The sequence below is a fragment of the Pogona vitticeps genome, chromosome 2 (assembly GCF_051106095.1).
Source record: "Pogona vitticeps strain Pit_001003342236 chromosome 2, PviZW2.1, whole genome shotgun sequence".
Classification (NCBI taxonomy): domain Eukaryota; kingdom Metazoa; phylum Chordata; class Lepidosauria; order Squamata; family Agamidae; genus Pogona; species Pogona vitticeps.
Window position 1 is genome coordinate 94,754,093 of NC_135784.1, and position 15,768 is coordinate 94,769,860.

General features: G+C 39.7%; 1 protein-coding gene across 6 annotated transcripts in view; it reads right to left on the bottom strand.

The window, feature by feature from the left end:
* Window positions 1–15,768, bottom strand: part of TCOF1 (treacle ribosome biogenesis factor 1) — a 60,075-nt gene that overhangs the window by 38,608 nt on the left and 5,699 nt on the right. For all 6 annotated transcript variants that reach the window (XM_072990059.2, XM_078385640.1, XM_072990056.2 and 3 more), the window contains exons 2-9: window positions 14,808–14,863; window positions 12,390–12,526; window positions 11,024–11,121; window positions 9,297–9,654; window positions 7,650–7,732; window positions 6,208–6,438; window positions 3,197–3,433; window positions 2,744–2,974 (exon numbers count right to left, since the gene is read on the bottom strand). In XM_072990059.2, coding sequence (XP_072846160.2) covers window positions 2,744–2,974; window positions 3,197–3,433; window positions 6,208–6,438; window positions 7,650–7,732; window positions 9,297–9,654; window positions 11,024–11,121; window positions 12,390–12,526; window positions 14,808–14,863 — 1,431 coding nt within the window. The remainder of the gene's footprint in view (window positions 1–2,743; window positions 2,975–3,196; window positions 3,434–6,207; window positions 6,439–7,649; window positions 7,733–9,296; window positions 9,655–11,023; window positions 11,122–12,389; window positions 12,527–14,807; window positions 14,864–15,768) is intronic.

Consider the following 15,768-nt stretch of genomic DNA (forward strand, 5'->3'; position numbering starts at 1 on the left):
TATATTTTTGATATTGTATCATGGTTAACACTTCCATGTGTGTTTTGTTTTGTATGTGTTGTTTTTTTGTCTGTTATATAATAAAATAAAAGTTACAAAAAAAGAAGAGGATTTTAAGTATTGGCAGGGACTAATTAATGGATTCTGTAATCAAGGTAAAAAATCAGGAATAAATAAAAGATATTGGTACAAGACTCAAAAAAATGGAAGCTTAGTTATTCCTAATATAAAAATTATTATATAGAGAATCAACTACGATTTATTGTAGATATTATATATAACGAAGAAAGATTAGTTTGGTGGGATACAGTATCCTCAGAAATACATGGGAATATTGAAAAATATTTGTTTAATGTAGTAAAAGAAATATAATAAATCAGGTGAACAACGCCTTAATGTCTGGAACAAATATAAAAAGTTTTGTCCCTTTACTTCACCACTAAAATTAATTAATTAACCAATTAACCAATTAATCAATTAATTAATTAAACATATATGCCACCCGTTCTACCCAAAGTTCTCTGGGTGGCCTACAACAACTAAAATTCAATTAAATACAATAAAAGATAAAATAATTAAAATACAATTAAAATACAATTAAAATTGCCATCAGGACCCACAGTTGATGTTATGACTGAAATAGAAAATTTCCCAGCAACCTTGAACAGCTTTGTTGTTTGTTTAAGGATACAAAAGTTGCCCGACTGAAGGACCGGATGATTAAAATGAGATTGAAGGATCAGATTATAATCAAACTTCAAACTAATAAATTATCATGGTATAATTATATGCAGTTAGATAGATGGACTAACGAATGGTTGAGGACTAATGGCAAATGTAGAGAATGTACTAAGTATGAACAATTTCTATCATCACAAGACCTGCAGAAGGATGCTTTAAGGAAGGGAACAGTAAGTAGAATTTATAACCTAATTTTGGATCAGGAGGAAAATGAAACTGAAATCAAAGGATTGAAGTCAATTTGGGAGCATGATTTCAAGACAGAAATCAGAACAGCAGATTGGACAAAAATTTGGAAGATGAGAGTTTTAAAATTAATGTCAGTAAGAATAAAGGAGAATTTTTTTTAAAAAAATTAGTCTAAGGTGGTACATGACTCTGGTGAAATTGAACATAATAAAATCAGATAATTCTAAGGCCTGTTGGAAATATAATGAAGATATTGGCACGTATTATCATATGTGGTTGGAGTGTAAATTGATTCAGAAATTTTGGAAATTAATTTTGAGGAAATATGTGATATATTTGGAAAAGATATTGAATTTAACTCTAAAATTGCTCTGCCATCAATTTTTGATAAGACAGAACTTGATTATTGCTCAAAGGAATTGATTTCTAATTTTATGACAAGTACTAGAATATTAATAGCTAGACACTGGAAAGACAAACATAGTATTAATTAGAAAATTGGTATAACGAAGTATGAGATATTGCGTTAAATGACAAATTGACTACTGAACTTAAGATGAAAAGAGGAGAAATAAGTTTAAATATTTTTATGCTATTTGGGATAGATCTATTGAATTTGTATTAGTGAAAGAAAAAGGAAAGCCTTTAAGGAACAATCAATACAATTTTGGAAAGGAGGTTTGTAATAAAAGAATTGCTCCAAAGGGTCACGCGGGTATGGGATGCACTGTGTTTTAGATTGTTAGTAAGTATTTTGTATTGTTGTATTAATTTCGGGAAAATAAAATATACTAAACAAACACAGTGACAGGTAATCTTCCCTTTTTATCACAGCAATACACCCATAACAACAAAAAACCCTGATCACCATAATCACCCAATCTCCCCAAAAGGAAAAAAAGCTGATCCCACAGCTACAAATACTCAACTATCCCATGCACTACAGCAGAACACAGACAGAGTTCTAACTCCTGTCCTCTGAAGATGCCAGCCGCAGAGACTGGTAAAACATTAGGAAGAAAAACCTCCAGAACATGGCCAAACAGCTTGATAAACCTACAACAACAATGTTTTTAGAATTCTTAAGGGTACAAAAACAGTTGAGGATAGATAGGCAGATATTCCTTTCAAGAAGGAACAAAAGTAATGACAGGTGAATGTCATTAGAGGAGCAGAAAAGATAGCTAAATGGATCCAGAAAAATCAACAATGGATTTTCCATACATTTTAACATGGCTTGGCTGGGTCAAAACCTTTACAAGTTGCAAGGAAGAATTTTAAATATCTGTGCCTACAGTTTTCTCACATTTTTAAGACTCCTTTAAATATATTTTACTTGTTTCTTCTTGGAAGAAATGTGAGTATGGAACATACAAGCAATGTACATAAGGAAAGCTTGTAGAAATAGATGAGCTGATCTTGCCTGGAATTATTGCAACAATGAAGAAAGTGATGCTTATGAATTTTGATATGATTGTTTGGAGATAGTTTGGTTTTATGGGTTTACATCACATTGTTGATCCATTAAAAGATATTAGCACTAGAATGTAGCTAAAAATCAGTATAATTCGAAACTAGCCATCTGAAGAATGGCTGCGTAGTTTACTGGCAAATATTAGCATTTGCAGAAATTGACATTATGGGCTTAGATTGCATTGTTGATCCTTCAATCAACAAATAGTACAGAAAATGACAAAAGTGTTGTATTAATACAGTCCATTTTCAAACCATTAAACATTTAATATCGTGCCTACGAATTCTAGACCTTAAAAACAACAACAAAAACAAGGTAAATGTCCCTGGTGCATCTCACCTGTGCTGCTGAAGATGGTTCCTCATCTTCACTGTCTGATGAGTCACTTGTATCTGAACTGTCTGTTGACTCTGCGGTTCTAGCTGCAGTTCCGGCTCCTGTGCCGACTTGGTTTGCTTTCACCTTGGCTGGAGGTACCTTTACTGCACTTGCTTTTGAAGGTGCAATAGTGGCTGGTGAGCTTTTTGCCAGCGTTGAACTGACCTGTGTACTCGGCACGCCTGGCTTTGCCTAGTAAGGAGGATAAAAAGAATGGGTGGCGTGAACCTCCAGCAATTAGGAGAGCTGGCCAAGTCCCATACTGATCAAGAAGTACATACAGGAAAGTTCTACATACATGGAGTAAAGGATGAAAGATGGACAAAACAACCAACCACATTACCCTAGGTGGAAACATTAACCTATGTGGAATCTGAAACACCAAAACCCCATTATTTCAAATTAACTCCAAACCTTCTGGCTCACTGGAACCGGAGGAGCCTCATTCTCACTCTCAGACGATGACCCGCTGCTCTCTGAGCTCCCAGCCTTTTTCGCAGGAGTTGACAATTTTGCCAAGCTTGTGATGGGTGGCTTTGGAGTTTGTTTCATTGGAGCTGAAGCACAGGCTCCCCGGTCTGACGTTTGATTGGATGCCGCACTTTTCGCCAGAGATGCAGAAGCCTGACCAGCTTTTCCAGGTAGTTTTGTCTATTGTTAAAGAGAAATGGAAAATGGTATAGAAATTCATGAAATGAGGTAGTTCTTATCATGAATTTTTACATAATTCCAGTGCAAATTGATCAAGATGAAGTTCAGTGAAACAGTTTTCAGGATTTAGAGAATACAGGCATTGATTTATCTATTCCCTGATGGTTGCTGTATTAGTATTTTTAATACCAGTTTTGTTTAAATAAATAGCAATAAGCAATTCCCTTGAAATATTTTATAATCTATTTTTCTTTATTTGAAAACAGCTTGCAATGCTGAGCTAAACTCGTGTCTCAGCCAAACTAGGCTCATTGGACCAATCGGACTTGATTAAATAGATATGTTCTAGTGGGGTCTAAGACCTGGACTGTCCCCATTAAAAGTCGACAGTGACATTGATACACTAAAATGGAGCTACAAAAAGTAACCATTCTATCAACATTTGAAAATCTGAATTCATGGGAACAGGAAAAGTGCCTGGAAGGTATATAAAATTTCAAAGTATGTGGTTCTTGAAGTAATAATTTTTATCAAGTCATAGTTGTTTCCAAATCAAACTCACTTTGAAGTACTTCATTTTGTGTTACAGTTTTTGTGTGTAAGGTAAAAAAAAAGCGCAATGTAATCTGTGGTTTAAAAGACATGGCATTTGTAATTCAATACTGGCATATTTTGAAAAAGTGTAAATTAATAAACTCTACAATTTTCGTCATGATTATTGCTAAGTAACAAAAATCTCTTGTAAGGTTGAGCATTTAGTCAAAACACAGATGTTTATGGAAAGAATGTTGCTGACTTAAGGAAACTGAACAGGAATAAAGTGAATGAAGGTTTGTTTGCCTTAGGCTAGAACACATGGTAATTTCCTACTGTTAGAAAACCTGGGTGATGAGATAGGCTGTTTTTAGAATTCTTAAGGGTATAAAAACAGTTGAGGAGAGATAGCCAGATATTCCTTCCAAGAAGGAACAAAAGTAATGTCAGGTGAATGTCATTAGAGGACCAGAAAAGATAGCAAAGTGGAACCAGAAAAATCAACAATAGATTTTATATTCATTTTAACATGGCTTGGCTGGGTGAAAACTTTTAGAAATATTTTCTCTGTGTGTGTTCCTGATATGCTTGGGGGCTAGAGAAACTATTTCCTTAATATATTTTTACTTATGAAAACTCTGATATTTTTCCATGCTTTTAAAATAAAGATAATGCTTTTTACCTTACACAATCTATATACTGTACTAATAATTTTATTATTTTAAAGATGTATTTTCTGTCTTTTGTTTTTAAATGTGCCTTGTTAGGCTATAAATTCTTATACTTTTAGAATGTATCTGAAACATTCTCATCGTTCATTTTTACTAGTAAAAGAATTTTACGCTTAAAGGAGATACAGTGGCGCCTTGCTTAACGAACGCCCCGTTTAACGATGAATCCGCATAGCGATGGAGTATTTGCGATTGCAAAAACGATCGCATTGCGATGTTTTAAATGAGGGGAAATCGCTTTGCGATGATTGTGGGGAAGCGCTTCCCCACGATCATCCCAAAGGCCCCTGCAGAAAGAGAGCCTCGAAGCACAGCTGATGGGCGGGTGTTTGCAAAGATAGCAGGGAAGCCAGCTTCACAAACCCCCGCGGACTTCGGCGCGCATGCTCTCTCTCTCCCACCCCCTCGCAACTCCAGCCTGGCCAGGGAGACGGAGGCACCGTGCCGCCACCTTGGCCATGGCGGCGCAATGCCTCAGTCTCCTTGCCCAGGCTGGATCTGCAAGGGGAGAGAGAGAGCGTGGGGTTTGCGAAGCCGGCTTCCCCGCGATCTTTGCAAACACCCGCTCATCAGTTGTGCTTTGGGCTGGCTCTGAGAGAGCCAGCCCGAAGCACAGCTGATGGGAGGGTGTTTGCAAAGATCGCGGGGAAGCCAGCTTCGCAAATCCCCTGCTGACTTCGGCGCTCTCTCTCTCTCCCCCCTCGCAACTCCAGCCTGGGCAGGGAGACCCTGGCCTCAGTCTCCCTGCCCAGGCTGGACCTGCAAGGGGTGGAGAGAGAGAGAGAGAGAGAGCGCCGAACAGCTGACCGGCGGTTCCAAAATGGCCGCCCGCTGTGTTACCTCGCTTTAGAGGCACCGAAATTGGCTACCGGATGGAGGATTTTTGGTTAAAGGTGAGTTTTTCCCCCACAGGAATGCATTAAACATGTTTTAATGTGTTCCTATGAGGTTTTTCGCCCCGCATAGCAACGAATCCGTATAGCGATGATTTTTTCGGAACGGATTATCGTCGCTATGCGGGGCACCACTGTACTCATGTAGTTTATATTCAAGTATGACTTACATTGTGTCTATAACTTAAGTTTTAACACTTGCATCCTCTTGCAAGTTGCAAGGAAGAATTTAAATATCTGTGCCTACAGTTTTCTCACATTTTAACACTGGTTCAAATACATTTTACTTGTTTCTTCTTGGAAGAAATTTTGTGAGTATGGAACATAGAAGCAATGTAGATAAGGAAAGCTTGTAGAAATAGATGAGCTGACCTTGCCTGCAATTATCACAACTTATGAATTTTGATACGATTGTTTGAGATAGTTTGGCTTTATGGGCTTACATCACATTGTTGATCCTTGGATGAACAAATGGTACGGAAGAGGACAAAAATGTTCCATGAAGTGTTTTACAGGTCATAGTCCATTTTCAATCTATTAACCCTTTACTTCTGTGCCTATGAATTCCAGATCCTAGAAACAGACAGAGAGAGCAAATGTCCCTGGTGCATCTCACCTGTGCTGCTGAAGATGGTTCCTCATCTTCACTGTCTGATGAGTCACTTGTATCCGAACTGTCTGTTGCCTCTGCTGTTTTAGATGCACTTCCGGCTCCTGTGCTAACTTGGTTTGCTTTCACCTTGGCTGGAGGTACCTTTACTGTACTTGCTTTTGAAAGTGCAATAGTGGCTGGTGAGCTTTTTGCCAGTGCTGAACTGACCTGTGTACTCGGCACGCCTGGCTTTGCCTAGTAAGGAGGATAAAAAGAACGGGTGACATGAACATGCAGCAATTAGGGGAAGTGAAAAATTCTCAATGCAATTAATTGTCTTGGATTAAAAAGGGAGTAAATCATCAACAACAATATAGGCCCTCCAGGAAACTAAACCTGATGATTTCTTCAATTCCTTGACAACTTTGAATATTGCTGTTATTATCCCTGTTTTGAAAACTGAAATTCAGAATCATAAATTTGACTCAGTGTGAACATTCCTTCCATTTGGTTCATATGAGAGCAGGAAGCTAACTAACACATAAGATTGCAAGCCAATTTTAACATACAATTTTAGAGAGAAAGCCACATCTGTTTTGACTATAACAACTTTAATTAAAGAAGATAAACAGAGTCAGTTTGTAACAGGGACTCCTATGGAAGGAACTCAGAAAAGTAAGCCCTCTAAAAAGCACAGAAAGAATAATGAGGATAGTAAGAGACAGTGGACAACATACATAGTGAAGGTGACCCAACACTTCAAAACACCCACACCAGTATTCATCCTGATACACTCCTCAGTATGTCTCTGTCAGCTTTCCTCCCAAATGACACAAAGGATGGCAGCTTTTCGCTTTCAGTGGGAAGGTAAGAGACAGGTGAGTTGGTGTTCCAAACTGTAGAACATCTGATAAACTAAGACTGAGCAAGAACCAGAAAAATCTTGTTGGTATATTGCCACATAGAACAGCTGCTCTCTAGTGCTTCTCAAGTCCTGGAAAGCAGGAGTTTGCTTTTGACTGGAGGCAAAGAAGAATGAAATTTTTGCACATCTATCTCTGCACTCTCTTGGAAATCTCTGGAGTGAAAAAGTGGTGAAAATTCCCTTCTCCACCAAGAGAAGGAAACAAGCAAGATCAGTTGAGAAGCCAGGGAAGCATACCACTTGTTGTAGAAAGCAAAACTACCATGGATGGGGAAAGGAATAAATAAATAGTAAATAGATGAGTGTTGCAAAGAAACAGACAGACCCAGAAATAGGTGCTATCTGCCTCCTCTCCTACCACTGAACAAGAATTTCCATTTGCTATCATCCATCCTAGTTATAAAAGGGCGGTACTAATCCCACTCCTTTTTTAAAGCATTGTTTTGTCTTAAAACCATGCTTAGTAAGTCACTTGAAAATAACACAAGAACCTTTATGCAGGATGTAGCATCTCATTCCAGCTATAGACTGAACAAACTACCTGGACTGTTGCTGCCTGTGATTCTTCTTCCGAGTCAGAATCATCACTTGAGTCCTCACTGCTACTTTCTGCTTTCTTCAGATCTGAAATATGGAGTAATATGTTACATTTGTAACAAAAGGATAACAATAGAAACTATGGCTAAAGAGCTGCTTGTGAAAAATAACAGTACAGTGGTGATTTGCAAGACAATGTTAATTCGTTCCGCAAAAATCACTGTTTTGCGAAAACATCGTCTTGCGAAATGTGATTCCCCATTGGAATACACTGAAATATATTTAATGTTTTCCAATGGGGAAAATAGTCATCTTGCGAAAATAGCCCATAGAAAACCATTTTGCGAAGCACGGATCAGCTGTCAAAATCGCTATCTTGCGAAAAACCGTACCGAAAAGACCCGTTTTGCAAGTCGCGGACCTAGCTGTCAAAATCATCTTGTGAAAAACGGTCCCAAACCCCGACCCCCCGTGTTGCAAAGCATGGACCGAAACATTGTCTAGCAAAAATCACCCATAGTGAAAACTGTTTTGCGAAGTGCTATAGCGATTGCAAAAACTCATCATCTTGTGAATAAGCCATTTTGTGAGGTAATCGTCTAGCGAGGCATCACTGTATTAGAAAGAGAGAGGGGGGAGGGAGTAAATCTTCACTAACAGCACAACACAAACCAGATATACTCTGCCAAACACAGACAGACAAGCAGATTCCAGCCTATTCTGAGCCCAGTCTGCCTGCCTGCCTAAGCCTCAGGCACATACGTACATCCCTCCCCCTCAACATCAGTACACACTTGGAAGTAGAAAACTGTGTAACTGTGTTTGGCTGAAGGACGTGACAGAGGTTTTCTAATTGAAAACATGACCTTATAAGGATTCCTGACCAAGAGGGCCATGTTTGGAGCCCTTAGATATTCAAAGGTAAAAGTCTAACAATCTTCTGGGTTAGCATCAATGACTACAGTTTATGTATAACAATTCCCGTTTCTGCCTTATATGTGAGCAGGCAAATGTCTGCATGCAGGTCATCACAGATCAAGCTGTACCACCTTTTCAAACACCTTTGGTTACAGTTAGTTTGCTTTCTTTTGGTTGTTGTGAGTTTTTCGGGCTCTTTGGCCGTGTTCTGAAGGTTGTTCTTCCTGATGTTTCGCCAGTCTCTGTGGCCGGAATCTTCCGAGGACAGCACTTTTTGTTCCTGAATATATATTTTGCACCTTGTTCTTCCTCTGGAAACCCTACCTTTCTGTCTGTATATCTGTCATGAGTAATCTGCGAGTCGTGTTATATTAAGAACACAATGCTACCTACAGCCTCAGAATTGCAAAGATGAAAGCCATTCCTGCCCCAATGAGGAGAAGTGTAGAAAACTGGGACTCCTGGCAGTGACATCATCTGACCAAACCCTAGACACAGCTTTTTAATACATTAGAGAGCCCTTAGTTTGCATCCTTCAAATCCTTTATTTCTTCCTTCTACCGACACCCGCTTCCTTCAATTTTATCGAAAAGAGAGAGCTGGAACTACTGTAGCTGACCCTCAGCAATACTTGGCAAGGAACATGGGCCCATGTTCCTTGCCAAGTACCGTTGGAGCCTTGCTCGTGCCATGCCATGCAACAACACACGTCTCCAGCCAACTGGCTTTTTACCTGACTTTGGAGGCGGCAGCTTCACTGTGGCCAGTGTCTTCTCTTCCTCACTCTCAGTGGAGCTGCTGCTGTTACTGCTGCTGTTTTCAGAGCTCGCCGTCTTCTTTGCAGCAGCTGCCTGCACTCTGGTCTGCCTTTGCACCCCGAGAGACGGCAAAGCAGCCCCTTGTTGACCAGATGGGGCTTTATTCTGCCTTCCTACGGACGGAGGGAGCGGCTTACTCACAGCTGCTTTCTTCTGTCGCTCTTTTGCCTGGACTGCAGCTACAGCCACCCCTTTGCCTGGAAAGGAATTTGTCTTCTGTGCAGCAAGTTGCAGGCAATCTGTTGTCTTGTTTCCGGTCCCAGGTGTTTTCACCTAAGAAAATAGGGGAAGGGGGAGAAAAAGAAGAATTCCACTGAGATTGTCCTCTTCATGCCACTGGTGGGTGAATCTTATGCACAATGTGCTCTACTGAATTAGGCATTCAAGTCCACCCATCCCACATGAGAGACCACTTGACCCATTTTGTGTAAATTTCAATTGATCTGTTGTCACCATTTGTGGAGGATTTACTATGTGATATTAGTTTATGCTTATGTTGTTTTCTTATTTTACTTGAATTTTATTTTTATTTATTTATTCTTTAGCTTCAAATTTGTCTTGTATGTCCCTTGTATCTTCCTCTGTAAGCTGCCGAGAGTAGTGGTTTGCCACTAGACGGGTGGGTGCTGTGTTTTCATATTCTGTATCATAGTAAATATTGTTGATGAAAAGTCACTCACTGTTGATCACAACAAACACAGCTGATTTTGAGAAATACGCGTTCATAAAATAATAATAGTGTGCCATCAAGTAAATTCTGACTTATGATGACCCTTTCCAAGGATTTCTAGGTACAGAGTATTCAGAAGTGGTTTACCATTTCCTTCTAAAGGCAACCTGGCACTGTGTGCCTTGCGCCCAGCACCACACACACTGACTAAAACATCTTGATACTCACAAATCTCATTGCCCCATCTAGGCACATAGGAAGTTACTTTTACTGTCAAACAACACTGATACACCCAGCCCAGTACCGCTAACACCGACTGGCAGTGGCTGCTTTGAGTTTCAAGAAGAGCCTTTTCCCAGGCCTGTCTGGAAAGGTTGGTGTCACATTCCCACCTGTCCCTTGGTTGTTTCACCTGTCAAAGGGCATAAGCTACAGTATGTGTCTTGTCACTGCCACCAGTTAATTACATCAAAATTATGTATTGTTAATAACAAGATCCAGGAAATGTGTCATTTTAAATAGAACCAAATAGAAGTTTTTCATTATTACAGGTGATGAAGGTACAATCAATGTCTTTAACTCTTAAGCAAACATCCCACTTCATCCACCCTCAACTGCCAACCCCCTCTCTCTACCCCAAACTCCAATCCAATCCAAGAACTTAATCTCCCAACTCCCCAATCTCTCAATCTACCAATCTCCTCCTGCTGCAGGGATTCTTATATCGCGTGACTCCGCCTCTCCAGCACTCTCATTGGTACATGCATATAGCATATTAATATTCATGACCTGGGCGAACACCACAGTTGGGAATCTTACACATGGAAAATATGTCAGCCTTTCCTCAGGATTGATCACGGAATTAATGTGATCCACCACTGTGTTACAGTCTTTCATAAGGACCACACTGGATCTTTGTGCAAAGTGTATGCTCTACCCCATTTCTAACACTAACAAGGGATTCCCACTCACCACTTTCCCAGCAACTGCTTCCTCTTCCGATGATGAATCTTCATCCTCACTGCTAGTTTCTGCTTTAGCCACAGAAATGTTATTCACTGGTAGGTTAGCTGCAACAGTAGAGCATAAACTTCAGAAATTTGCAAGATATTTATTTACCTCTAGCTGGAAACATTTAAATTGCATAACACACTTCTCCCCTCAAGAACAAACTTACACCCTTCTAGGTCAGTGGTTCTCAACCACCTTCTCTGATTTGCACCAACTATTTTTAAATAGCATGCAAGTCTCAAATCATGTATTAAAACAGCTATGTAATGTACTATTGGGGAATAGTAGGTGCTTAAAAGCTTGTCTGATAAAGAGTGTCTTTGCCAGACAACAGAAGGAAAAGCAGGGGTGGGGGTCAACCTGACTTCAAGGCAGAGCATCCCAAAGCCTTGAAACAGCCACTGAGAAGACCCTTTCTTGCATCAACACCAAAGGGGCCTATGAAGATGGTGGGACTGGGAGAAGGTTCTTCCCAGAAGATCTTAAAATTTAAGGACACTCATACTGGCTGACACAGTCCAGCAGATAGCCTGGACCCAATCTGTACAGGGCTTTATAGCACTTTGAACTGGGCCTGGAAACAGACTGGCAGTCAGTGAAGCGGGGAGTTATAGGCTCCCTGTAACCACTGCTAGTCAGCAGGTAGGCAGTCAGCAGCAGGCAACTTTCTGAACCCACTGAAGTTTCCAAACACTCTTGAAAGGCAGTGCCATGTAGTGTGTGTTGCCCTAGTACAGATTGGCATTCATCATCGTAGCTGGATCAGAGATCTCCAGGAACAGGTGAAACTGGCTTTTACTGTATAAATGCACTTCTGACCACCGTCGAGACCAATGCATCCAGGAAAACACACAAACTGCAGACCTGCCTTTTCAGGAGGAATGTAACTTCACCCAGCACAGTCAGAACCCCTATCATCCTAGCTTGCCTTCTGCACCTCTGTCTCCTTTGGATTAAGTTTCAATTTGTTTGTGTTTTGTGTCAGGTTTTTCAAGATTGAAAGCCCGTAGAAGAGGATCAGCTTATTCTATCTTTGTAAGCCACTCTGGAAACCTTTTCAGCTGAAGAGGAGGATTTTAAAAAGAACTTTAATATGTAAACAATACCTAAACACTGTCCTAAGATTCCTACTTATATTGTATTCTGCCACCTACTATAGTGTTCCCCTGTAAAAACTGCCTTCATCAGGTTTTTACAGTAGAGAAGTTGGAAATTCAGTTTCTTGCAGCAAAAATGGCACCCTGGTTATTGCTGTGTCACACAAGAATCTTTCTTCTCAAAGCTTTATCATCAACATTACTTACTCAATTGTAAAGATAACGCTTACTCTTATTTTTTACAGCATTTGCTGCTTCCTCCTCATCTGAGCTCTCCGAGCTGCTCCTGGGATCAGAAACTCTGATCTTTGCTGGAATGCTTTTCTTGGTATCGTCTACCTTTTGTTTCTGGACTTGAGAATAAGTTCTGTTGGACAGATTTCAGAAATGCATTAAACAGGAGTTAATAAGGGCACCCAGCTTTAAAAGGATATTTTTTTAAAATGTTCTACAACATCTCAACAACATACTGTGCATCATGTCTCTTTTGAACAAGAATCATCACTACATATAAAGAAGAGCTTCTTTGCTGCAGCAAAGAACAATGGTTGGCAATTCTTGTCTTGTACAAAAACGTGGACTCAGATAATTGTTTTGGCAAATGCCCATACAAGATGGCCACGAAGACCAGCACTTTGATATTGAGAAGAGGCTCTATGTGTACACGTTCTTACTCATCCAGGATCCCTTCTTACAGGTATAGAATGAATACATAGAAATCCAACTCTTTCAACATATGTGAAGACCATTCAAGGGGGGAACCATGTGAATACTCTCTAACAAGAGGAATGACTGGCATGTGCAAGGGTGAAAAAAATGTGAGTTTCAGTGTTGGTTTTGCATTCTTTGAGGGGGGGGGTCCCCACTGATTTTAATTAATTTATTTATTTTACTTATTTTATTTATTTTATTTATATCCCGCCTATCTGGTCGGATCAGGACCACTCTAGGTGGCTAGAGTGGTCCTGATGGTTAAAAAAAGTCAGTTTTACATCTCTGCAAAGTGGCATTGCAAATGAAACATAAAAAAACTTGCAGATTTTTTCCCCAGGGTATCTGACTATTAAATTTCAAACAGAACTGGATAAGTGTCCCCAACTCAGAAGTGATTTTTAAAAGGTGAGCAGATATGTCATAATTTAACTCAGATCTTTCCAATCTTTCAGGTTCATTTCTCTATCTTTCTATTTCCTGTGCTTTCTCAGTGAACTCTGCATTGCACCCAAAATATCCAATACAAGCGCTACTAAAATAAATGGGGCACACTTCTGTCTCTCTATTCTCTTTTGTATTAATTTTAGAAACAAATGCATCTCTGCCATAAACAGCCTTCTCCAAACTTGGATTCTCCATCTATGTTGGAGGGCACTGGCTATGGAGGTGACTAAAGGAGCTGCAGTCCAACATCCCTAAAGGTAAAGGTTCCCCTTGACAATTTTTTTGTCCAGTCGTGTTCGACTCTAGGGGGTGGTGCTCATCCCCATTTCCAAGCCATAGAGCCAGCGTTTTGTCCGAAGACAATCTTCCGTGGTCACGTGGCCAGTGCGACTTAGACACGGAACGCTGTTACCTTCCCACCGAGGTGGTCCCTATTTATCTACTTGCACTTGCATGCTTTTGAACCGCTAGGTTGGCGGGAGCTGGGACAAGCAACGGGCGCTCACTTGGTCGCGTGGATTCGATCTTACAACTGCTTGGTCTTCTGACCCTGCAGCACAGGCTTCTGCGGTTAACCCCTCAGCGCCACCAACATCCCTACATTTTGGGAAGGCTGCCTTACAGAGCCTAGTATCATGAAGTGTGGAAAAAAGGGCTGTTGTGTGTGTTTTAGTACAATTTTCCAAATCCAAAAGCCAGCATAGCAAGGATGGATACCAGGTTCTGGGAGTGATATTCTTTTAAGAAAGGTCTTCTTTTCAAACTGTAACTCAGACCAGGCAGGACAGATTTTTACTTAGGTGTTAGTAATAAGTATCAAAGGCCTGCCAACCCATCTTGCCAGTATAGGGAACTCTTATTTTTCTTTTTCTAGAATAAATTTCCAAGCAACACTCCTTTTGCATTTTGATAAGAGTATACTTATGTATGATAAAGAAGCCACTAACCATTTGACTAGCAATGATAAAAACTGGCCAGTAAATCTAAAGGGCACCAGAATACAAAAGGCTACACTTTTATGCCTCTGTAAATGCTATTACTCTGATGTCTCCTTTAAAAAAAAAGGTATTCTGGGCACACGCATCTTCACAATTGATTTCTGAGAATAATAGTGGCAATCATTTTCAAACTCACCCAAGTACAAACAGCTAACAATCACATGGTAAGTCTATGAGATTTACAAACTAAGACCTGTAAACTCTTAATCTTACCTCTCCAGAAAAAAAGGGGGTGGGAATATTCTTCTATTTTGAAAGTTAGCTAGACACATTTCTCCATTACACTGCAGTCTGAAAATAGACCACCAGTTAACAACACTTTATTTAGTCTACACTTGTATATTGGCCCTGTAAGTGATATTTCCATAGCAGAAAAAGAAAGTTAAGTAAAGTGTATGGATATATAACAATAAGGATCATACTAAAAATATTTATTAGGCAACAGCAGACAATTTCTTTTTCAATTCCATCCAATCACTGTTAAAAACTTACTTCTTCCATTGAGCAAAGATATCCTGCAGAGAAACAGGTGATGATGGGAAGGTCTTCTGTAAAAGAAGGAAAATCTGTTTTCATACATATCTAGGTGTGGTTGGTGCCAATTTATACTTTAAAAATTACTTTAAACTGCCCAGCACATTTTAAATTTACACAGATTAGCGAGAGTGAAAAGACAGTAAGGAACTGTCACAACTTTTAAACAACATTGGGAAATGTATTCTCCAAGGCTTTCACGACCAGGATCCAATGGTTGTTGTGGGTTTTTCAGGCTGTTTGGCTGTGTTCTGGAGGTTTTTCTTCCTAACATTTCGCCAGTCTCTGTGGCTGCCATCTTCAGAGGACAGGAGTCAGAACTCTGTATGTGCTTTGGTGCAGTTTGTGGCATAGTTGATCCCACAGTTATAAATGCTCAACTAGTTCCGTTTAGCAATGTTTCCGGATAGCGACGATTAATCCGGAATGGATTATCGTCGCTATCCGGGGCACCATTGTACTTTGTTTTGAACTTATACTCCATTCATCAAATACCAAGGCACTACTTTTGGAGACTACAAAAAGTAACATAAATGTACAAACAAAACTTAAAATAATAAACATCCAAACAGCAAGGACCCACCCTAAAAATGCTTGTCTAAAAACATTACTAAATCACAATGTGGCAGAGCTATAAAAAACCAAACAGCAATAGACAATTGACAGTCATCCTAACATTTTCATAAAATAACCTCAAAATTTAAATTAAGAAGGACTGAGGTTTTCAAAAACTTGGGTAAACAACTAGACTATGAGAGATAGTCACAGACTAGATTCAGATAAAGGAGGAGTGAAAATCGGTGAAAAAACATCAATAATCTAACATATACAGATGACACCAGCTTACTTGCAGAAAGCAGCAATGACCTGAATCAACTTTTAGTGAAAGTGAAAGAAGAAAGCAGGCCTGCAGCTAAAC